Source organism: Amblyomma maculatum, chromosome 1, assembly GCF_055883805.1.
Source record: "Amblyomma maculatum isolate TAMU_Amacu chromosome 1, ASM5588380v1, whole genome shotgun sequence".
In the NCBI taxonomy this organism is placed as follows: domain Eukaryota; kingdom Metazoa; phylum Arthropoda; class Arachnida; order Ixodida; family Ixodidae; genus Amblyomma; species Amblyomma maculatum.
In genome coordinates this window covers 409,224,842-409,249,268 of record NC_139344.1, presented here as the reverse complement: position 1 = coordinate 409,249,268, position 24,427 = coordinate 409,224,842, and the positions used below count along the sequence as shown (strand labels likewise).

General features: G+C 44.1%; 1 protein-coding gene across 1 annotated transcript in view; it reads right to left on the bottom strand.

Moving 5' to 3' along the window:
- LOC146208902 (mannan-binding lectin serine protease 1-like) overlaps positions 1 to 24,427 on the bottom strand; it is a 72,893-nt gene that overhangs the window by 12,944 nt on the left and 35,522 nt on the right. The window contains exons 4-10 of the mRNA XM_084596394.1: positions 23,619 to 23,792; positions 22,847 to 23,053; positions 21,395 to 21,547; positions 12,589 to 12,739; positions 8,924 to 9,138; positions 5,450 to 5,737; positions 2,954 to 3,045 (exon numbers count right to left, since the gene is read on the bottom strand). Of these exons, the coding sequence (XP_084452520.1) occupies positions 2,954 to 3,045; positions 5,450 to 5,737; positions 8,924 to 9,138; positions 12,589 to 12,739; positions 21,395 to 21,547; positions 22,847 to 23,053; positions 23,619 to 23,792 (1,280 nt within the window). The remainder of the gene's footprint in view (positions 1 to 2,953; positions 3,046 to 5,449; positions 5,738 to 8,923; positions 9,139 to 12,588; positions 12,740 to 21,394; positions 21,548 to 22,846; positions 23,054 to 23,618; positions 23,793 to 24,427) is intronic.

Here is a 24,427-nt window from a genome sequence, read left to right as displayed (position 1 = left end):
ATTCTCGTCTCTTAGAAATGTGAGTAGCACCCGATAGTTTGGCGAATACCTTTAAGAAGATGTTGCGCGGCTATCTTGCTCCGCAATGTAGCCTTCCTGCAAAAGGGCCTTCCTAACCTGCTGTGTAGTGCATTATTCCTCAAAAGTCAGCAATAGTCTGTCTGACGCCGTATTACCTTCATTAAGAAGGAGAGCGTCTCACGGAATACCGTCTCAGGAACTTGCCTTGCGTTTATTGATCCGACATACTATCAGCCCTGTCGGAACCAATATTGTGAACAATGAAATGTAGATGAACAATCAAATATAGATACAACAGTAACGCGGACGTAACAAGGCAAAGACACGGATCGCATGTCCCACATGCAAAATAAATCTTCTAAAATAAATCAGATGTGAGTATAACACACTAACGTTGCGAAAGAAATGAACGCGCAAACAGACGAACATTCATCTGACGCAATGAAAACAGCGTGCGAGTATGTGGCGAATACAACACCGAACATTTCTTCCTGTTCAATCATATTTTGCACTGCTCTATAGCACGCTCAGGAAATGGGCAAGCAAGAGCCCACTGCCAAAGCAGGTCGTTTAAAGCTCGTGAACATGCAAGTCATAAGTGAGAGAGCATCAATACGATTAACACAAGCTTAAAACTGCAGTCGGCAAGATTTGTTCACCTGTAGCGCTAATTAACTCACTGAATTAACGGGAATCGCCATCCAGGGCATTCTATACATTCTTATATTGCTGCATTCCAACCTTGACGTGGAATGCAGAGTGCATTGAGTGCATTCTGCATTCAGAGAATGCAGAGTGCAGTGTGAGTGCAGAGTAGCAGGCCAGATTTGAATTATTCCGGCCAACCTCTCTGCCTTTTTCTTTCAGTAAATCCATCCTTCTATCTATTGACGTGGAGTCAGCCACTTGTCTTAACGGTACACTCGGCTGCCTTTGTTCATTTCGGTGCGTAGCGTGAGAAACTACTGTACGAAACTCTAGCGCCTTTGCTGATGCCGAGCTTTTAAAGGAATATTCATGGTTAACGGGCACTGAAATCTCCGGGTTTAGAAACAAGAAACAATAGGCATTGCATATAGAATGAGATATTGTGAAACACTGTTCAGGGAACATTATGAACACTATCTGTGGAGACTGTGCCTCACATCATTTTCATTCATTTCATCCACACGTTGCAGAGTGCGAGCTTTGTACGATTTTCTTCTTTTCGCTGCAACGTCAAATCTGGAAGTCTTTTCACAACGCAGCATAGAGACAATTTGTGGTTTTACATTTTGAATGAAGACTGCTTTAGAGCATTTCCTGGTTTATTGCATGCACGACATCGCGCATTTCCTGTTTTCTTCTCAAACGACACATAAAATTCAGTGTAATATCTATCCGTCACGGGAGACACTTTTCTGCCCGTTTTCCCTGCCTGCTGTTAAAAAAAAGTTACAGAAAAAAACGCGTGCCAAACTTTCCGTCGTCATCACTAACCATCACGTCATTTTCCTCTTTCTCTTTGCAGATTGCATTCGTATATTTTGGAAACCTGTTTCTATTCCATTTGGTATCGGCCGAGGAAGTTCCAGAAATTTTTATCTCTACGATGGAAATAAAAGCTATGATGATAATTATGATGATGATATAATTTGTTCGGCGTGTGTTCCCCTTTTTTATCACAGGGAAATTGAGTTGTTTACCGATAAGTTTTTCTGTTCCTTCAAATAGCATCTTTCCACTCCCAGTCTTCAGACAAGCAGCGCTAAAATTTTTCTGCCGGAGGCAAAAACGATATTAGAAAAACAAAAAAAGAGATCCACACCGTTTTTACTCTCTATAGAGTCCAATACATAAACATGAGAGTATGGGGAACCAATGTCGAAGACCCGTGCAACTGCCCAAGGATCATACTGTAGTGTTATTCACAACAGGATGCGAGACTAGCGTAATGCAAGGCTTCGTCGCTGTAAATTTGTGCGTTTCGGGACAGAACATTTATTTACAGCTGGCCTGCCAGCTACTTTGAAAGGTGCGTGACTTTAGGACAGCCCTGCTGAAGTGCTTTGAAGGCTGTGGGCGTCTCGCATTACGGCTGAACGAGGTTCAACGGAACGGGGGAAATAATGTTTCAGCCGGTAATGCATTCTTGCGCCGAGAGTGGGAGAAGAGATAAGTTGCTTGAGTATGAGGTTTTTCGGCGTGCTGAGGACCTTTGAAGAAAATGGCAATGCATTGGCACCAACAGAGCCGATCTCGAAGAAGACTAGAATTTCCGCGAGCAGTCGTGACTTGCGAGCGCTTAGGAAAATGGGGAATGGATCTTCGTTTTGCTTGTTACGTCGTTACGAGCGTATGGGAGCGCAGTTAGGTCTAGGAGCGCGTAGCTATAGCTGATCTCGAACGTCACAGTCTCAAAACAGAAACAGCCTTCGTGCACATCGTATTACTTCGAGTGCCGGTGCCTGTAGGAGTGCCAGCTTAAACTACACACAAGTGCGTAGAAGCTTCGAACTCCGTAATATATAAATCGACCGAGCACTGGGAGGAAAAGGTCACTGACGGTATGCAAGACCCACAAGCTGAGTCTCTGAACGAATGCGGGGGGCGGGTGTTAAGCTGCCAAAAAAAAAAAAGCAAAGGACCAAACGAAGAGCTCACCGACCGAAGGCCGGTGTGTTTACCATCCTGGCAGCCGCGTTTAATCACGCGCCGACAATTCTCAGAAAAAACCATGCGTTGCGAAACGGGTCGAGGAGTTTTTTCCTGCCCGATTCCTGCGGCGAAGGGGTGAAGCGGCGGTGTCCGATGCGGCTACCGAGATAGCTCTTTAGCGGCGGCGTGGCGAGTAAGGGGCCATGCCCCGCCGGTGCCCGCCGGTTCTGGTGCCAGAAACGCCGGCGGAGTCGCTGCGAGCGTCGCAAGCGGACGATAAAAAGGCCGTCCCTACCTGCCAGGGATGGGCTCCTCTGGGCGCGTCGTGTCCGCCGGAGATCCGCTCGGCGGGCGCGTTCGCCTTGTCCAGGTCCACGCGGCCGCACACTGCGATACGCAGACGCAAGGTTAGCTGGAGTGAGCCGAGCTCGTGCGCCAAGTGCACAGCCGCCGTAGTGCAACGAGGCAGGCTGCACGGATCATCTCAAGTGTAACTGCAGTGCTGGGACACGAATCGGATTCCCGCACCCATCTTGTTAACTGCCCGACGCCATCCCGTGCGGTGTACTCCGTGACACTGCGAAGCCCCGCTACACTTCATTACGGTGACTCGCATTCTATCGGCGAATTAAGACAAGAACCTTGATCTCAACATTGGCGCCAGGGTGAAAGCGTTCTTTTCTTATGCCGTGGAACTGCTCCCTGTGGCAGCTCATTGTCACGTACCCTTATGCGCTCGATGTGCGAATGCTGGAGATTATGCATTTTTCGAGGAAGCTTCTTTGCTTATAGTCACGCAGTTTGCGTTAGTCTGTCCGGATCTTTTTGGGTTAAAGTTGCAGTGCATGCGTATGGTTAGAACTCAGTCTGTCGAGAAGCCAATTCCCGAATGATATGCGCAAGGCTGGCACAAAGGAGCCTTCACAGAAATGGGATGAACGTATTCTACACGGAACCCAGACTACAACGTTTTGGGTACCGAGTACGGACATATCCAGGTAAAGTTTATCCACATCTCTGAGCGTTACACCGCTTGGCCGTCACACATTATTAGTAAGCCTTAACATACCCGTGCTCACAGGGATTTTTTAATGACGCGAGTACGAATGAACCAAGTAAGTAACCAGAATTTCTTTACGTGAGCTCGATATATCCGGAAATCCCCTTTGTGGCCTCCCTTGATTTCTCGGAGGATAAAAAAGACACCCAATAAAGTGTAGCAATGAATTCAGCAAATGGGCGCATGGTAATAGACAAAAAAAATTGATAATTTAACACTTAATAAAGAAATAAAAATTAGAGCTATTACATCTACACCCTGCAGGAATGTTATGCTGTGTTCAAGAAGTACGCATCCTAGACTTACGCGTGACCACTGAGTAGATTTGCGTACATTTATACAAATAATTTTTGCCCCTATTATGCGTGAAGACTTGAGGGTTAAGGGCGTGGAATCATTTTAAAAGAGGAATCTTCACAAAGCGCAATGTACACACAGCCTCTGGCTATGAAGTTGTGGCCTGCTATAACTTGACACATAAGAGTAAAACCCTCCCCTCTTCTCGCGTCTCATTTCAAGGACTCTTCTTGCTAGATATAAACTCTGTAGACGACATCCTGCCAATTGCTCGGCGCTTATTTGGAAAATACTGTGCCGTTTACAAAGGAACTGTTTTCAAACTTTGATGGCAACCTGTACTGTATTTGAAACAGGCAACAGGCAAGAACAAATAAAGTGCTCTCCTGGCCAGGAAATACTACTTTATCAAATTTTGAATTTATTTCCGATGTACCGAAGAACCAGGAACAGCTTTGGGGTCAATTTATCAATTTTATCGACAATTGCATGTCTTTTCAAGCTTTATTCAAAGAACTGAAGAGAATGCGCTCAACCTCCATGCCGGTAACATTTATGTTCCATCCCATGCGCTTATGCCCACTGCACAAATTTATACATGTTATGTTGACACCCAAACTGCCTTTTTTTTCTAAAAAGGTCCACTATAAAATAAAGCCTAGCACAAAACTAAGAAAGAGTCAAGAGAAAATGCATTGGCCTCCTGAACAAAAACAAGGATGGAGAAGTTTCCCTCGAGAAACAACGGTACAGTGTTCTAACCGTGTCTCTAGACGAAATAAAAAAATATGTAGCAGCAAATTGCTATGCTGCGCAGCGCAATGTGATCCAGCCTGGCTTTCGACAAGACATGCAAAATACAAAATCATGAACACATAAGGAACTTTAATTTGAGTTTGCAGGGCGAAACCGGCTAGACAGTCTATTGGCGGCGATATATAAGCGACTTAAAATGCCGACATTGATGAGAAAGGGGATGTTAGAGGTAACACTTCATGAGGTAACTTCAACTGTTAGAGCCCCATGTGGCAGTCATTTATAAATGCTTGGGGATGTTGCACTGCCGAGAGATGTCTGCAGCCGTGAGCATGATGTCTAGGACATCAGCAAAGTAAATCACATGTCAGTTAAACAGCCATCGGTAATTCGCATATTTCTCCGCGATATTAAGCTCCCTGTGCACAGGGTGCCTTCTGCAAGTCCCAGGTATCATCACTCGTCCAAATGCTTTATGCTTAATATATCTCGCCGGTTCTCAAGACAATGACCTAAAGACCACCTATTCCCCTCGCGCAGGCCCCACTTTTGGTGCCCCGCAAGCAACAGGCTCAGAGGTACCGCTCTGGATGGCGGGAGAGTGTACGCTTTATTTCTCTGGCCGGCGAAAAGTGGCGGCGCTGACGTTCGCGGACGGCGGCAGGCTGAGGTGCTGACCTTCTTGCAGTCTTGACTTGGGCATGACGGCCACGGCGGCAGAGAAGGACCGCGAGCAGTTCTTGGCCACGTCGGTGGCGACGCACGCATAGACGCCGCTGTCCTCGGGCCTCGAGTCGTTGATGGTGAGGAAGCCGATGGGCAGGATGGTGACACGGTCCACGCCGGTGCGCAGTTGGGCTCCGTTGCGCGTCCAGTGGGTGGCCACGTGCGCCCCGCTCGTCTCGCACGGCAGAAGGACCGTCTCCCCGCGCGTGAAGCTCGTGTCCTGGGGAACCTTCCGCTGCACTGCACGCCATCGTAGTAGAGGGCACTCAGCGACACAACCACAGACTGACGCCTCGCTTCAGAGGCGCCATTTCACTGCTAAAGCACTTGCTCGTTTTTGCTATAAACTTTTATACATAAAAGCACATTCTGTGCAACGACTGCATATTACGTACTGGGCTAAATTTTTCCCCTTAGCGGAAATGAATCGAAAGTCCGTGTCAGCCGCAGCAATGCAGAACAAAAAAGTAGGAGCCGACTTCTAATAACAGCATCTGTCGTTGGTTAAAAAAGGGCAACATCAGGCGATACCGAACGAACAAAGCTCGCACCTCGCCCTTTCTAGGGCAGATGTTATACAGGTGAAAACATTTTGGTGTCGCGGACCTCCGAAGATGATGTGGACTTTCGATTCTGAAAGGAACACGCAGGTACATGTCTAAAATGCTCGCCTACACAAGCATAAACTATCACGATTTAGTTCTAAAATCTTAGTGATTTAAACAGAAGAAGCACATCAGGAACGATCCTCGGTACTAATGACCATAAGGGGCCCTATTACCACCTGATACATGGGCGCTTTGAGATTCTAGTCCAGATATCAAATTTTGAATGCCATACGGACTTGACATACTCTGGCAGTGTTGTGCGAGAATTAGCAAACACATTCGAAACCTTCAGCTTCCTGTCGCTAGCTGAGAGGGGCGCTGCTAGTGTCAAGTTTTGTTTCCGTAACTATGGCAGAAATATTTTATTGCTTATTAAATACTTCTCAATTAAGGTGCTGTTTTATTTATACGCTAAATGCGTTGCTTTAATTGGGAATAATCTGGGCACTGGAAGTTGTTGTTGGGATTTCTATAGTTTCTGTTACAGTTACATAAGTATATCCGGTGAATTTATTTGAAAAACAGCTCTGCGCTAAACATTTCTTGTAATAAACGCAGTAGGCATTGAGATTTTGATAATTTAAAGAACGTATTAAATCTTGAATACTCGTGCTCGAACAAACGGTGACAAAACGATGGGTGCGAGAGTAAAGGCGAAGGCATTTCGAAGTCTAGAATTTCCAGTCGTCCTCAGCCGACCGAAATGTTATTCGAACGAATATTTTCGAAGAGTGCCGTGTAACAGGACATGTTAAATAGTCGAATGGAATGGCATTCGGTTTGAAAAAATTTCGAACGCCCGTGTATCAGGAATATGAAAACCACAGGACAGGCATGGTCCTAATTAGATAAGCGGTCACTGAATAGATATATATCATGGCATTTGATGCGATAGCACTTTGCAGATAAATCAGCAGACCTCGGACAGCGTTGAACGCGAAACGAAAATAAAAATACTACGACTAATTCTCTCTCTGATACGTTTTGTTGTTTAGGTGCGTTTTTGTGGACGACGTTTTTGAAACTGCTTACTTTGTAAAGAAACTAGCCCCTGAAAATTGTAAAGGTATAGTTTGTTAATAGCGGAGCGAGGTCGTATCTGACCTAATATTAATGAAGACAATATAGGATACTGAATAAGGTAATTCTCTTTCTTTATTTATATTTATTTGCTGTTTCCTTCTTTCTTTCGTCTATCTTTCCTTTCACAATTTCGATTCGCATGTAATACAGAAGGTCAAGATAAAGACCTCTACAATGCAGATTGTGACCCCATGACACCATTTACAGAAAGCAAGAACGGGAAGCCTCTTATAAAAAATGCAGTTGAAAATTTTGTGAATACCTTCAGAAGTTAACTGTGCACACAAATTATGAGGCAGCGATATACACAGGCTACTTTTCGCTGAAATAATGCAAATGAGACATAGTGGAAAAACACTCAACAAATAATACATGAATATATATTGCGTTAAATAATACGTATGTATAGAACCATAGGCAAAAACTAAAAACTTTGACTCTTTGTGTGATGGGCGTTAAGCTGACTTTCGCTTAGAAAATATATTTTTGGTGAATTGTTTGCGGTCGTGTTATTAATAAACATCATAAGTTATTAACTTTATCCTACGCTTCAAAACCGCAGTTATAGCTGCGGAATATGTCTTAGTGACGGCCTCAGGTTGATTTCGACAGCCAGGAGTAACTAAACATACGCCGGTACCTAAACGCGAGACTTTTCACGTATTTGGCGTCCAACATAATGCTGTCGCTGCGGTCGAAATTGAATCCGCCAACTCAGCCTCAGCGAGCAAGGTGCCTGCACCAGAGACACTTAGCCGTTCGATAGAAACTTCGTCCAGTAAATTTTCAGCCAATGGTGTCAGTGCCGTATTCAGGGTTCCGCAGAATGTTGATGTGTTTGCATTCTCCGCGAATAAGCTAGGAGGTGCGCGCAGAGTCGCGGGGTAAAAGCAGAGCTAGACTCTGCGTAGAGCGCAAGAGGAGAGGCTGTATGCCGCTGCTCAGACACGCTCTCTGGCCGCGCTGCTTGCACTGCAACCTGGTGGTTCAGCAGCCAGCGCAGCTCAATGCGGGCACTTAGATCAAACCGATAATAATATAAAAGGGCCTTGATTTCTTGCTTTCGACGTCGTGTCGGACCGTATGAGCCGCTTCACAGCGTAGAACCCTCGGGCATGCTAGCTTACGCTGCCCGAGCAGCGTTGTAACGTTTCTGTCCGCGTTGACCTTATCTCAAGCCCGCTATCGTTGCATTTCGCATGACCTGGATAGTATTGGTGCAATGAAGGCTTTCAATGCACTAGGCAAAGGTGCTTATAGAAGTAATTATATTGATTTACACGGGAATCTACTGCTCAGGTTAAAAGCGAGCATTTTAAGGAATCAATTCTATTCCCGCAAAGTGTTTGCTCTCTTTAACGGCTAGGTGTAGTCTGCTGAGAAAGTACGGGAGTTACTGCGCCCATAAAGGTGCATGAAAGGGGTATGTCTGGTCGCAATGAGAAAGGAGAGGCCTTAGAAATGCGGTTCAGCAGGTCAGAGCATGCTGATATTACCATGCTAGTGAGTTGCCTACAGCTTACATTTACAGCTTCACCTACATTTCTAATGGTAAACTGAGTGCCGTGATCTGCATGGGGTTTTAACTGTCCTTCTTGCAGTCTTGTTTGGTTTGTAAGAGCGCGAATTACTGCTGCATAGTACTTACTGTACGCACCTGCATATATCTATCCCTAAGATAGCGCCAGCTTTGGCATCCATGCGTCGTGTGCAGCGCGTGGCGTACGGGGCTCACCTATTTCGCAGGGCGGCTTGACAATGGCTGGTCCCGCGTAACTGATCTTGAAGTGCAGGTCGCGGATGGCCGATCCACTGGACAGGCGGCAGGTGTAGTTTCCGCGCAGGGAGACGTCCATCTCGCGAACCCAGAGCGTGTTGTTGCCCACCAAGATGAGGCCCTCGAGGTTCGGGTCCTGAGTGAAGATGCGCAGCTCCTCGTCCTCCTTGAACCTGCACGTGGGAAATGGGACTCAGTCATTATTTCTTCTAGTACGACTCAGTTTTAACTGATGCATGTCCTAAGGGAAAAAAAAAGAAGACGGAGAGAAGAGCAGAATGTAGCACGCCAGTCTGACTAGCAGTTGACATGCTTAAAGAGATCCGAACTGGGCATACACCTCGTATCGGCCCTAATTTAGCAATAATATACGAAAGAACTTACTGAAAATGAAGCAAGGAAATCAGGTTTATATGTAGATAACATAGGGTTCTGCTAGCTTTAACGAATTGTGCTGAAAATATGGTTTCTATGAAAGATTTGTTCATATATAACATTGCGGCCAACAGTTAGCACTCAAGAAGATAATTGTGAAGAAAAAAGCTGCATTTGGTCTTGAAGCACTGAATGATTTGCATTCTTAACTGACTATCAGAGTTTTACGTTACAAATAATATATTACTTCTAATGAATTATATTTTATATAGTTATACTATTAACTGATTACTTATTATTTAGTAATACTTTGAATAATGCAATTTATTTCTGTGATTAATATCTCATAATTGCTTGATTCTTGAAAAAGGAAGAAAAAAAACATGGATCCAACGGTGCAACACTGAGAACTTCTACTTGACGGCAAATTACAATCAGTGGAAAAGTTTCAATCCTGACAGAGCTACAACGGGCCGCCTGCCGAGGAGCGTCTCGTGTGGTGTTGTATCGGCCACAACTGGGTCTCCGTCGTCTCCTACGGCAGTTGCTGCCTGAAGAACCTCAGGCGTACGCTTTCTATGAAGGCCTTATACTGTCACATGGTGCCTGAAGTCCTATCCCACTGCATCCTACTCGGCAGTTTCTATAAAGAGCATGAAGACGCGTATGTATATCTCGAAAAAGCGCGCAAAGCAAATGTTCTTTTCAAAGTATCAACGTTGCGACAGTGTTTTGTGCACGGGCTGGTGCGTAAGCTGTTCATGCCTTATACTACTATGCTTACCCCCAGTGAATGAATTGAGAGAGCGGTGCAAAAAAAAAAAATCTAGCAACTATGATATCGAAACGTTTTCCAAGGAAAATAACGAGATAATAAGGTAATAATTATTGTTACTCTTCAGTTACTTTTTAGTGGTTATAATAACCACTGAATCAGATCCTTTATACGTGGCTTAAATGTATTTGTAATCACTTAATTATTTTCTGCAACCTGTATAGCACTAGTTTCTAGGACCAAATTGGGCGCAAATAATGTCCATTCTAGAGATTCACATAAAGGTAAATAATATCATTATTTTTTTGTGCTCTGCGGTTAATTTCACCGGTATTAACGAAGATACAAAATGATTTCAAAGTGATCATTCACGAAGCCAGAACTTACAGATGCGATTACATAACCAGTATTATTAGCAATGAGGAACCGAATGCTAGAAGAGAAAGGTAGTTTGCAAACGCATTTCAATGTTGAATGCAGTCAGTCCACATGAGAGCATGTTGGTATTAAGCTTATACAATGCTTAAGCAAAAAGAATAGGCACTGTGGCGGAAACCAACAGTTCAAGTAAACATATAAGCAGCCATTTCAAGTAGTTATGCAACAGACGCTACGAAAGCCAAATGATCTGCTCCAACAAGTGTGCTGTCCCTATATGGCCACTATCCAACCACACAGATCTGGAATGTAACAGTTGTGATCGCAGTTATTTCTTCAGTGGTACCCATAGCTGTCTTAGAGGAGGTGGAGAAGAGGAGGAAGAGGAAAGGCAGGGAGGTTGACCGGAAGAAGGAACCGGTTTGCTACCCTGCACTGGGGGGAAGTGCGGAGGGGGTTTAAAAGTGATGGGTAAGAGAGGGATGGGTGAAGTCAGCATAGTCAAATATAGCAAACCATTCGGAGCTGAATAACATATAACAAGGCAGACGGAAGCCATGTATAATTTATAGTATATAACTATTATAGTAAATATGATCGACAACTTCTGGATGTATAAACCTCTCTGTTAATTCATGCTATCAGACTAATATATAGTTCTAGAATCTCAAATGACACAGGTTTTGAATGTTTCTACAGAAGCCAGCTTCGCGTAGAGCTACTCCGGCACGTGAAGATATAAAGCTTCGCACTCCCATATCTACACACCATTTGCCACCCTGGCATGAAGTTTTAAAAGTACCTAATTACCGCTCTTGTTGAAATAGTGTTGTAAGTAAAACCAACTAACAAATCTTGGCTGGGATAGGGACTGGAATTTTCCTCGGTCGCGATGCAGCTTCTCGTATTTGCGGAGTTTTCTCTATTAATAAACCTGACTTCAGAAAAAAATGACTGCAGTCTTTGGATGTTAATCTCTCTGCCAATCAGAACTAAACAATCGCTCTTTCATGGCTTTCTGCAACAGTGTTGTTCGTAATTACGTGTTTCATGTCACCTCGTTTGGCTAAGGAATTTTTCTTCACTAAGTGGCTTGGTTTCATATCGTGTTGCAAATAAGAGCAACGGCAGGGCTCCGCACTTTATATTCCTACCTTCGCAGGCCAGAAAAGATCTGCAGCTACAGTTATGCCCAATAATATAAATGGCCTTTTATTAACCCTTTCCGAGTTTAAGTTTTTAGCTGCTGCCATCTACTAATCGATATTCATTTTTTTTTTTGGGGGGGGGGGGGGGGGGGGGGCTGCTTCCTTGCATCTGCGTTCCTGAAGGTCATCGTTGTTCCCTCTCTCTCCCATTCCACCCTACTTTCCCCTAGAAACTTCACCGTATATAAGGTGCCTCCAGGGTTCAAAAAATTTAGTTGTAAGTACTGCCTGTTTCTCGTCTTGTGGTCTGTATTGTTAGGCCAATTTTTTCACCAATTCAATTAATTAATCCCTCCATTTATAACTATCTCTGACCATAGTTCCCATTGGAGTATTGAAACAAATGTTAGATGAGGACAATGTGACGTGAAAACTGAGAACACACTGCCTCGAACTTTTTCCTCACTTCCGCGGACATACTCAAATTCTCGTAGCTCTCCTTGTATTTCGTCTACCACTACCCATAGGTTTCAATAGGCGTTCAATAGGCGTTCAAAGCAAACTGACGCCACGGCGAGGAAGACACTGTGGAGATAGGGCGGGAGAGGGGGGGGGGGGGGGGGGGGCGGAGGAGTTTGTTACCATCTACTGTGCGCACGGCAAAAAGTACCATAGAAGCGACTCAGAAAAGGGAGACAGGTGCCGCGCGGTCAGTGTCGGCAGGGTGAGTAATAACGTGTGTGGTGTTACCAGGCGGAAAGGTAGCGATGTGGCAATGTGTGGACGAATAGATGCGCAAAACACAAAAACGTCTCAAAGATCATCCTACCGCGGAAAAAAAAAAGGAAAATTGTCCAGGCACGTGACTTGAAATTCGGCTAATGTGCAAGCTACATGGCGTTTATCGTAGCGTCTCAGCAGTTCCTGGCACGTGGCCAGGCTCTCACCATGTTGTCGACGTGTACTGGGGGTGGGCCGGTTCACAGCGGAATATGTGCGACTCCCGATAGCGCAGTGAGGCGTCCCGCGGGGACTGGCGAACGTCCAGCAAGTCTTCTTCGTCGAAGCCGCGGCTCTTGCCTGTCTGGTCCTTGGGGCCTGCGCGCGAAAAAAACAAACAAAAATGCTGCGCGCTTAGTTTTTTATGCGCGTTGGAATATAGCCATGAGCAGATTGCATGCTTATATTTAAGAGGTCAACTGAGTACAATACTGTAACTATGTAAGGGATAAGGATTACGCATACTAGGAGTTTTAAAGTCGTGCAGTTCCATGTATACCCAAGCAGCGTGGCAGATAATAGGTACAGGGAGGTAATATTTAATCTTGAGTGCAAGAATGCTCTTATTACAGTTGGAAAAGAGCAGCCTGATGCTGTACATGTACGAACGGCGAGCCCAAGCATGCATTCTAGGCTAGAATAGCAGGCTAAATTTGAATAATGTGGAGTATGCAGATTTCACGGGCTATAAAGCTTTTTTAAGATAGACGAAATTAGCCGAACTGTAAAGGCCTTCCTGTAGAACATCAGCATTTTTGTGCACTAATGCAATGATGATATTTAATGGTATACCATATAGAAGTTATTTGAACCAAGCGCTGGCTGGTTTCGCCATTGGACAGGGAAGCCCAACGCGAAGGAAACGTGCTTTGGCTTGTCACAAGAAAAACGCCGCTGAGCAGACTTCTTTAGCCGCTCAAAAACAGAACTATCCTGAAAGTTGAAAAATATGCACACTTTGCTGTTATCTTATCTTCTCGCTTGCATGGTCAACACACATTTGGGATGTTTAAGGAAACCGTGGTTCAAAAGCAGCCAGCATAAACAAGTGTTTATAAAACTAGGATATTATCCTACAACGCAATACCGAAATCTAAATTACCATCGGCTTCTGGATTGTCGGACCTGCTTACTAAAAAGGGCACTTTGCAACTTAAAGGAGTTAAAAAAAAAGCTGTGGGATTTGTAGGTATACACAAGGTATGCCAGTAAATGTCCCTGCCCCCATTGCAGTACAAAACTAAAAACTGGGACAAACACACGGAAAAATGAGTGCCCTTGTACAATAAAACATCACCGTTTCGTAAAAAAAATAAAAAAAAAATATGGCGTTTCCCACTTGCCTATGTGGGACTACTACAAGAAGAGCACGACAGTCATGAATATCTTCTTGCTGCAATTTTTGCCAAAGCAAACTGTTGCTTACAAACACGTTCTTTTTTTCCTTAAACGGTAATTGCGTAGACTTTAGTTCTCACTAGTGTACTTGAACAAAGTGATTTCATGCTAACAGTGATAATTTGTTTTCCAAACAAAAGACGATGTGAAATGCCGCCTGTGTTTCTTTTTGTTCTTATGTTGATCTCATGGAATATTATTGATCTCTAGCAGCGTTTCTTGGTTTCCTGTGTTTAAAATAAATAAAGAAATAAATAATATGAGGCTTGTGGCTCATATCAATGTTAACATGAGGTGTTTGACAGTCATAATGTAATTAGCGCTAAATTGTGAATGGGAGAATTAGCACGTCCGCCACGATACCACCACATTCCATCACCTTAGCTTTAAAAGATGCGCGTAATATAAATGTTAGATGGGAGACAGAAATTTATTAATTCTAATGGTAGAGTATTGGCGGAATTCATAAGCAAGTAATGTGTAGTATTAATGTAAACTGCATGCTGCCATAATGACGGCACCTGCCCATGCTTCACGACCCCAGATGAGTGCTTAAGCATCTTTTGCGCTTGCTGTCAAAAGCTGTCCATGCAGAGAGCCATGCGATAGATGGATAGCCGGAGAGGGAGAAGGTATATATTACCGCTTTACGATGTTGAAACGTCACCAAGAGAATGACCCACAATGATGAAAACCCGAAGGCTGGCATGCTTCTTTTATCATTTAGAGCTGTGATCGCTGCGCTCGCATTCTTCTACCATCGGTACGAACACAGAATGCAAAATCGTTTGTCATTAGCGCATTGCTTCGACACACAGCAACTCTCATAAGTGAGTTCTGATCAGCGGCATAGCTCGTCTGTCATTCCGAGGGGAAATGTTTGAAATCATTGGTATAAAGAAGAATGACTAAGGGCTGCACATTTAGATAATCGGATCCAGGGTTTTCCACTAATAAAAGATTGCAGAAGTCGGGGAAAAAGCGCGAGGTAAACAAGTAACATTTTTCGGCAAGAGCAAGCAAAGAAGCTCTAGCAAAACCTGTCTGCAGAATTATGCGGTCATGTGAGAATGGTCAAAAGCTCGAAAAATATCGACTGAAGTTTCGAATAGAAATTAAGAAAAGGAAATAAATACACCGAACAACGGCAGTGTGAAGCCTTTCTGCCCTCAATTTAAGCGCATGACGTCAGAGTTGACATGAACATCGCAGTCGAAGTTTCCAAGCGAATTTCGGCGCGGCTCAGCTTCTGGAATTGACGCAAAACAGCGTGCCCTAGGCACCGAAGTTTGCGTTCAATAAAGCGGCCCCCCATTATGCCGCTTTGGAAACAACGCCTCCCTTCTCCTGTTTGTCGTCTGCATTTCTATGCGCTATGTTGCAGGCGAAAATGCGGCCGACGCGGCCAGGCACGCTGCAAGAGCTCGGCTCAACTGCCGAATGCCACAGCTACCGAGTCGCGGCTTTAACCGGTACGCTAATTTGTCCCTTAAAACTGCGGTCCCTTAAAACTGGTGCGTAGCTGCACTACTACCCACCATTTGTAATACACCGTATAAAAACAACCTGAAACTAATCCAGCTGCATCGAAAAATGTGGTGAATCAGGCGTGATGAAAATGTTTCCCAGCGCTGTAAATATCATCCACGAAAACTACGAGCGCACTTCCATAGCTCATTAGACGCGTTTTGATGGCTCCGGTCACCAGGAAGGACTATAAACGTTGAAAGAGTTGTGATTAAACATTTAAGAAATAAGTTCGCTTTCATCATGGCAGCTTTATTGGCGTTTGGAGCATAACATACATGAGAATTTTCTCATACGAATGTTCTTTTTTTTTTTTTTTAACAAAAAGCGCTCTTGTTGCTATGGCTGCGATCAAAACAAGGGAAGCTAGCCTGCACAGTCGCCTGTGATCTCGATCAAATCAGAGTTGGGATTCTGTTTTTCTGAAGAGTTTGTGCTTCTCGCGTGGTGTCACGCGATGGCGTGGTACGTCTGGCAATATCGAACTGTTTTCGCGCAAATGTACACGCGTTTCGCATCGCACAGCCGCTAGAAGAATTGAAAAAATCAAGTTATGCTTCCCGATGAAACATGGCACTAAAAATATTTCCTTAGAAGAAAGACGAATTAGCTAGAAAAATTCGAAGTATATCGCAGCACTGCGAAAATTTCAGTAAAAAAATACAAAAAAAAAAACAACAACAGGGAAAACGATGTCACAAAGACGGGTCCTGAAGAAACACATGTTCAGTGAGACCGGAAGAAATGGCTATTCTTCTGAAAATAAAATGTAACACTCTCTTGCGTTTTGCTATGCAAGAAACAAGGCTTTGAAAAATAGAAACGCAGCTTTGAAACCAAGCAGTCTTTCAATGCGGAGATTTTGTCACTTTGCTTTTACAGCGGCTAAGCCAAAGCTTCAGTTTAGTATCGGCAGCTTCCTGACCCCGCCCTCTTTTCCCATCGTCTCAGGTTCATTAACCATGGTTGCCATTCTTTATTATTAATTATTTACAGCGTATGTTGTAGCGCCCAAGAATTCGTCGAAAAAATGCGAACTATAGCAAACAGCACTATCTAAAGTATCAAGTATGCTTCATAAAACCTTGATGCTGGGCTATATCATGAGTGATGCTTCATATTTGAAAGTAGCGAAAAGGATAACTAGAAAGCAAAAGATTACACGACACAGAACACCGCCAAAACAAAGGATTAATTTTTCTGTGCAAACTAAACATATATAAAGTAATCACATCGCAAGCGTACGCCAGGGAGGCACCGGCCTTCTTTGACAGGCCTTTATAGCTCCTCTATTATCTACCTTCATAACGTGGTAAAACAAGTAACAAAATGAGCACCAACAGCGAACAATAAACGTAAAGCAACAGCGTAAAGCGTAATGATATGTTAATGATATGAAGAGAAACATATGTTATCTCTTCTTTTTATATTTATGCATAGAAGTAGAAAAGATGCTCTCGGCTGACTAATGACTTAACGAGGCATCGATTAGGTACTAATACAATTAATCATTATTATTTTTTAGACGAGGAAAGCCAACAGCAAAACTCTAGCTTCTGTACTTGCACGTTTGTCCAGAATAGCTTTTTAAGCCCAGACACGCACTTGCAGGCTATAACAAGCAAAACTAATTTGGCGAGATTATCTTCTTGGATAAAATTTTGAGAAGGCTTCCTTAAATGGTGATTAAGGCATCGCCCCATCTGCCCTATATAAAATTTTCCACAAGACAGGGGCAATATGTAAACCAGTCCCAAGGCGCATCCGACAAAGGCTCCCTCGTGCTACTTTTGCAACCGCGCTCACCCTCACCGCAGAGGCGCCCGATATGGTGGCGAAGCTGTAGCCCCGAATAGGGGAGACATGCTCGCGAATTGAGTTTCGCATGTTACAGCGTGAAAGTGCATGTCGGGATTTATAGAAGCAAAGATTCTGAGCAGGAGAGCAAGCAGAGAAGCCAGAGTGTTGGTGATGGGTTCCCTCATACCAAAAAAAAAGTGACAAGATTTTCACTGCATAAGCGATGCCTCAGTAAGTCTGTACTCAGCCGAGTGTGTTTTTCTGGACACTATTGATAAATATAAGAAAAAGTGGTAAGAGACTTTTCGTTCGTGTCCGCTTCGTTATGTGCTGCTGCTTGACGCCTACTGTTCGCTGTTGAAACTCATCTTTTTACTCGCGTGGCCATGCTCTGAGTGTAGATAAAAGAGCAGCTATAAAATTCTGAAAAACGATACGTGGTGCCGTGCTGACGTGAAGATGCGATGTGATTGTCTATATGATGTAGCTTGCAGATAAGAATGAACCGGTTATTAGTAGCGTATGGCGCGCCTTCCTTTGCTCCGTGGTCGTTCTTATTGTGCTATCTTCAACGACTAGGATAACAAGAATTACACAGAACATGGAATATGCAAAACTTCAGAACACAAAACCCATCAAACAGTTCGGTACGTTGTATGTAAACAGCGTGCCGCAAAACTCAGCAAAAAAATAAACATAAATGCAGAATTAACCAGTCGGGAGTACAATAGAGCAGTCATCTGGAGATGACATCTAGTGGCCACGTTTTTCTTGTGACCAAATAATTTGTATTATTAAGTATGAGAGCTAAACAAAGCAAAGTTAAAAACATTCGCGCTGAAAAAAATTTTGTTCTCAATACTGAGCAGCCTCACTGCAGTATTACATTTATGCACTAATGCCCATGGTTCTTCTGTGTGTAATTGATTCAGAATATAGTTATTTCGGTCGAAACATTCAAAGTGCCCAGGTCAGCAAAACCGAATGTACAAAAGGGGACCGAAATTTCCACAGTTATACCATAGGACGCTGCACACAAGCCTGAGTTGTCATTACTGCTTTTTTTTTTATTTTCACTTCGCTTTATTATCTCATCAGCCCTTATAATTCGTAGTGGTCAATGTAAACGCCATAATTTATTATGTAAGCGAAATGAATTAAGTACGCATATTAAGATTTTAAGTTCTGGTAATAGAATTTCAAAAGAGTTATTGAAGGGTAAATAATTGGCAGTAAGGTCAAGAGGCAGGAAGCGCGCAGAGTGGGTGAGGGAACAAACCCGACTTATTGGCATGCAAGTCGAAAACAACTGCAAAAAAAAAACAAAAAAAAAACAAAAAACAAAAATGAGGCGCTCGTAATGAGATACGTAAGTGGCCAGGCATGTGTGAGTGCTCTGTCGATTGACAAAGAAATGAACTTATTGGATGGGGGAAGGGGATTATAGGGTCGCAGTTTGTGTTCAGCACGTGTAGCATTAAAGATATCGAAGTGTTCTGGCTACATGTTTTTGCCATTTTTCTGATTGTGGAAGCGTGCATAATGTTGCACTTGCAATAAAAATGCAGTTGCAGTTTACGCCCTGTGTATGTCCTCTTTTCTGTGCTGTCAATTGTGCGCGCAAAATTATCATTCTCTGTGAACAACCAATATCGCCCAAAGCGCAACGATGCAGGAATTCTCATTCTGCTTGAGCGGGGGCCTCTCGTATTTACTGACAGCGGCATACATCCTTCATCGGTGTCCTGAACTCAAATCGAAACATTAACGGATATTAATTAACCAACTACATAGGTAGCTGCGCTTTCCAACTGCGAACCTTCGGTACAATAGCGGGTAGTGAACTGGGCTCATGAAGTCGCCGAAAGACATTCTCTGACGGCCACGTCACAAAACCAGAGAAATGAGGCCCGGCCCATTGAATAACTGACAAATATATAATTTTTAACATAAATAATGTTTCTACCATCTCAAATGTCAGAACCGAGGGCGGTGCCAAGTGCAGGAGAAAATGGGTATTGCGTATTTATCATATACACAAAAAATAAACACACTGCGATGTGTAAATTTAGTCCCTATTTACCTGATTCTTTCGATGACATATATAAACGTAATACGAAATTAAAGTCAACGTTAAAATTGCCGAAGGGGAATGTGAGAGTGAGCGAGCGCCGATGAAAAGAACACGTCGAGAGCATGAGAGGGTCAGTAAAGTTTGCAGAATGAAGTTGAGCGTGAACGTTTGCCCCTCTGTGCTAAACTCTTTCATCGTTTACTCATGCAAACTTAATTCCAACAAACGCCGCATTTAGAATACCTCTAAGTTGAAAAACCTTCACTGTATGCAAAATTCACTCATTTATACCGACGTGCCGACGTATAGATAATAGAAGTATTTTATCTCTGCAATATGCATCGCAGTGCTGAAGTAGCCTTTCCTGCATTTAGGTTTACATTCCACAAATGAAGGTAGAGAAAGTGGATTTCATTTTCACTCACAAGCGCTCCGTACACAAACGTCTCGTACGATGCGAAAAATAGGCTAAGCAAATGTTTGCGTTCGAAGCGGCCGTTAAATAAATTCCCCGTTTTATCGCCGCGTATCATTGGGGCCGTCAAGGAAGCACCAGGTAGGTCTTGGCTGCGAGCCCAACGGTGCTATTATTTCCTCCGCATGGCCGAACATCTCGGCGCTCCAGAGTGAGTTTTGCAACTGGCTGGGCTCTCCGAGTGTTGTCATATCGAGCGCCGCTCGTTGGGTGAGCCCCGCTCTTTTGTATAATTCTTTGCCTCCCTGGACTTCCAAGCACGCCAGCAATGGCGCCACGACCGCTAGGGCAGACTGTTGGCTGCCGCGTGGTGCCGTTTTTCAAGCCATTTGCTCGGGGAATCCGATCGTCTATCGACCTTCGCCGAGCGTATTCTCAGTCATGAAGCGGTGGATCAAGTGCCTGCTGATTAGCACCGCGCATGTCGGGATTTTCCCTCCCGGTACTAGCCGCGAGGGGTGGACTTGAGTGATGCGTGTTTCCCGCCGTAATTCTCGAGTCGGTAGATGTAGGAGCAGTTTGACAGGCTTCACTTTGTGCTAAACTAACACTCGCTGCCAACAACAACAACAACTACAAAAAAGCTAACGAGAGAACCCACTTGAGAGTAATACAGAGCCAAGTCACACAAGAGATCGCTGTAATCCTGGGATATTCTGGCGCAAGGAGAGCGCTGAATACTTCTAAATGGAGCAAATGAGATGACATTCATATTCTAACCGCTTTTCAGAGCATGTGCCGCGATACGTGAGTGGGCATGGAGTCCGGATGCAGGTGTGCAGCTGACGGAATCGAAATTTTATTATAGTTGACGCATTTCGATAATGGCGAGATACCGGAACTACCTGATGTAGTGTGACGTGAATGCGCGCGGGAAAAACCCAAGGCGGTCGAAATCTGTACGGATCATCACGAGTACGGTATCCTTTCTATCACCGTCGAGGTGCGGAATTTTCCGTACCACCTCAGCTGCTATGAGCTTCCTCTCGTCGTTTCACTCTGTTTTGTGCGCAACTAAGCAGGTGAGAGGGAAGATGGTTCATTAAATGAAGTAACACCTCTTAAGGAGCCCGAGTCGTTGGCCTGAGCTCGTCCACGCTTCATCATAAAAGCAGGACAGCTCAGATGAGTCGAATTAAGCAAATTCGCACAATATATAAAAATTAATTAATAAATTAGAATCATTGAAAAAAGTTGCCCGGATCATCAGTACAAATTTCACACAAACATCTATAGTTACCGGAAATAAAAAGTCTCTCAGCATATAAGTTCTTTAAACAAACGGAGACGGTTTTCTCTTTTGTCATGTTTCCATAGATATTATCCTGCACCATCCTCATTCTCTGCCACTCATATCAATCCTGATCGCCGCATGTTTCCACGCCTCGACTACAAATTCAAAGTCCAGCCCATATTTGCTCGTACAACTTACTTCGTCATTCACCGCTCTTTCTTTTAATTTGAAGCCTCTGTCACATTGCTTGTTTCATTATGTGTATTGTTCATTATTTTTATTCATATCTTGTATCTTACAACCATCCCCCCCCCACTCCCCTCTCATGTATTGTCCTTTAACGTATGTGAATAAATAATTAATCGATCAATACAATCAATAAATATAATAGGCTTTACCAGGAACGCTTGAAGCAGAAAGCGCACACACTCGCCAGGGTGACCGTCGTAAAAGATGATTGCTCACCCAGTGGCTTCTTGTGGACGCGGAACTCGGCCTTGAAGCCCCGGCCGCTCAGATAGTTGTCACTGGTGAAAAAGAGGAACATCTCCCGACCGGTGGAGGACACAGCTTCGGGTTCGCCCTGGGCCCCGCAAAAGCGGCCCAGCAGGTAGGCGTCTGCGAAGGAGACGGACAACGTCACGCTGAGCGTCCTCTACGGCATGGCATATTATACTCTTGCGCTAAACGAGACCGCTTACCGCCAGTTCTGCGACTAACATTTCCTGCCCATGTAATTTATGTCTTTTAATTTTAACTGATATGCTGAAACTGCCATCGCCTTTCTAATCCGCGCAGCAATAATCGCGTGTCCCAATCATATGACTACTATGGTTATTTTCATCGCTAATTGTACTCTTTTGGCGGTGTCGTCCTACTCTCAGATAGACCGGTTCTAAGTTTCTTGTGCAAGCTACATCAGTTGCTTGCACAATTTATGGACTGTTTTTACCACTTTCGCAGCGCTAAACCCGCTGCGGTTTCTACAGCATCGTTATTTTTCATGGCCTTGTATGATTTTTGATTGTGAGTTTTTACTAGATCAAAGGTAATCTAGTATGTGAAATTTAATTTTATTGATTTATGAAATGTGCTTCCGTGTCGAAGACTGCGCCTAAAATACATCCTGTTTCGTAAGTCTTGTCAAGCGTAGCCATGCTCAGTCTCTCCACAGTTACTTTGGAGTTTTCGTTTACAGGACGTGCACTACGTTGACAGTTTTTAGCTCTCTAAATGATTTGATAAGAACTTTACAATGTCTGGTGTTTAAGGGGTGAAGCTTTGGATGCGGCGACAAAAATCTTGAGTTTAGCATAAGAAGTTGCCGCATATCCACAATCAGGAAAGTGAACAGTTAGGAGAACATGAATGGGGTGGCATATATTTGGCAAGCACTGACGTCATGAACCGACAAACAACAGTGTTGTTCAAAGGAAGAATAACTGTTTTATATGTACGAGCCTCTTAGAGGACTGAAGTCAATAATAAATATTTGAAAGCGTGGCGAGCCGGCAAAGGACAATAGAGGGGCTAAGACATGAAAAAAAAAAAAAACACAGAGCAACGAAGGTGAAGGATTCATACCAATTTATTACTATCTTATGCGAGGTAAGGAAGACGGAAGCCACCCGTAACCAAAAAGATGCGGCTCGTGCCGAACAACGCATTTTCATACATTGCTTGAACGCAGGGGTCACATGACCCCTCCGGGATTTGCTTAGATCGGCCAACCTGTTTTCATTCACTGAACACCACTTTTTAACTTTAACAAATACCTGTATGCTCTAAGGCAATTACTAACGTTATATAGAAAATACGGATCGCACTTTGCCGCACGCTCTAGCAAATGAATGCATTTCGCGAACAGTATGTGAAAGACTACGCTGCCCTTCGCCGGGCAAACATGGCGCTACTTACCTTCATTTGCGCCATCACGGACCTCAATCTTGTCATACGGGCAGTCTTTGTACGGGTCGAGCTGGATGTCGACGAAGTAGAGAGTGATAATGTTCTGCGGCCCGGCGTCCAGCGGCACTCGGCACGAGGAGTTCGCTGGGTAGGCGTCCGGGTAGTTGGGGCTACTGATGAAGCCCCGCGAGTCTTCCGTCCACACTCGGCAGTTACCTGCGCGAAAAAAGGAAACGAAAAAAACTTTGATGACCCCGCACCCATCAACGCAAGAGTACATGGTGTTTTAAGTGTGCTGCTCTCGTCAATACTTCGGCAATTATCTAATTAATTCAGCCTTTTCCCTCAGCTGCCCCTTTCTGTACAAAAGAAAAAATAAGAAAGAAAGGGGTTGAATAAATATTTTAACTACCTGACACTATTACTATTCGAAGACATTGTAAAGATATACCTAGACTTGCCCTCGATGCAGACTATATCATTCCATAAACGTGGCTTATGGATGTGCAGACTGTATAAAGACTCTGCTGCTAGTCAGAAACGTTTGGCGCCTATGAGCAGTTATTGGTTCTACAGCTAAATATGCTGGAAATAATGTGCCAAATGTGACGCTACCAGTTATGGTCGTTTCGGTCATGATATGAAGACTGATTTTCAAAGTCTTCTTGAGTTTTTCGACGCTGCTGGCACTGAATTTGACTGAGCGTTTTTACGTGTTATATTCCTTATACGCCACTGAGTTTGTGCGACTTGAGAAAAGCGACTTGGATGTATTACGCACTCGGTTCGACGTGTTGCTCCTCGAGCTCGTTGTAGCCGTGGTACGTGGCACGGAAGCCCTGCAGATTCACGATGTCATCAGAGTGGAAGTGCACGGCCATTGCGTTGCCCGTAGAGCGAAGCTCCAGGGAGCTCTTCTGGTTCTCTCGGCAGAAGCGTCCTAGTGACTTGCTGTCTGAGGACAAAGCAAAACGGGAAGGGTTATTGTCAACGAAGTTTGGTAACGCATCTTCAGCTAACAAAGTTTTGTTTGCTTTGCATACCAAACATTGAAATAGATTCGACTTTTGCAACAATCTAAACACAAGGAATCCGTGCATTGTACAGTGTCATTAGACGTTAAATTACCTAGGAAGTCCCAATGAAGCCGTTGTCTTGAAATACAGCATCGCTCATTAATGATACCGCTTTCGGACGTTTAACTCTATTAACCATAGCATAGCAGATGTCTTTAGAGCGTACGATCTACTCTCCCGGCCGCTACTCTCGAGTTCGCAGAGTGATGGCGAACGACCCTGAGCTCGTCTCGGTCTCTTACCTAGCCTTCCCCTCCTAAAGCCCCCGAGCGGGGATAAGAATATTTTCTTCACGAGGCCACGCCTCATCTTTTTCTTACGTTTCTGTAGGGGATAAGGATACCTTTTCCTTACGCTTCTGTGGGGGGGATAAGGATACTTCAGAGCGGTACTCCTAAGTTCGCGTGTCGGCGAATAATCTTCAAGGCTTCGTAACATCATACTATAGACTTAGCCCCATTGGTGGTGATTTAGCTTGTCCGCGTGGGAGTACTTTCACATTAAAAAAGAAACC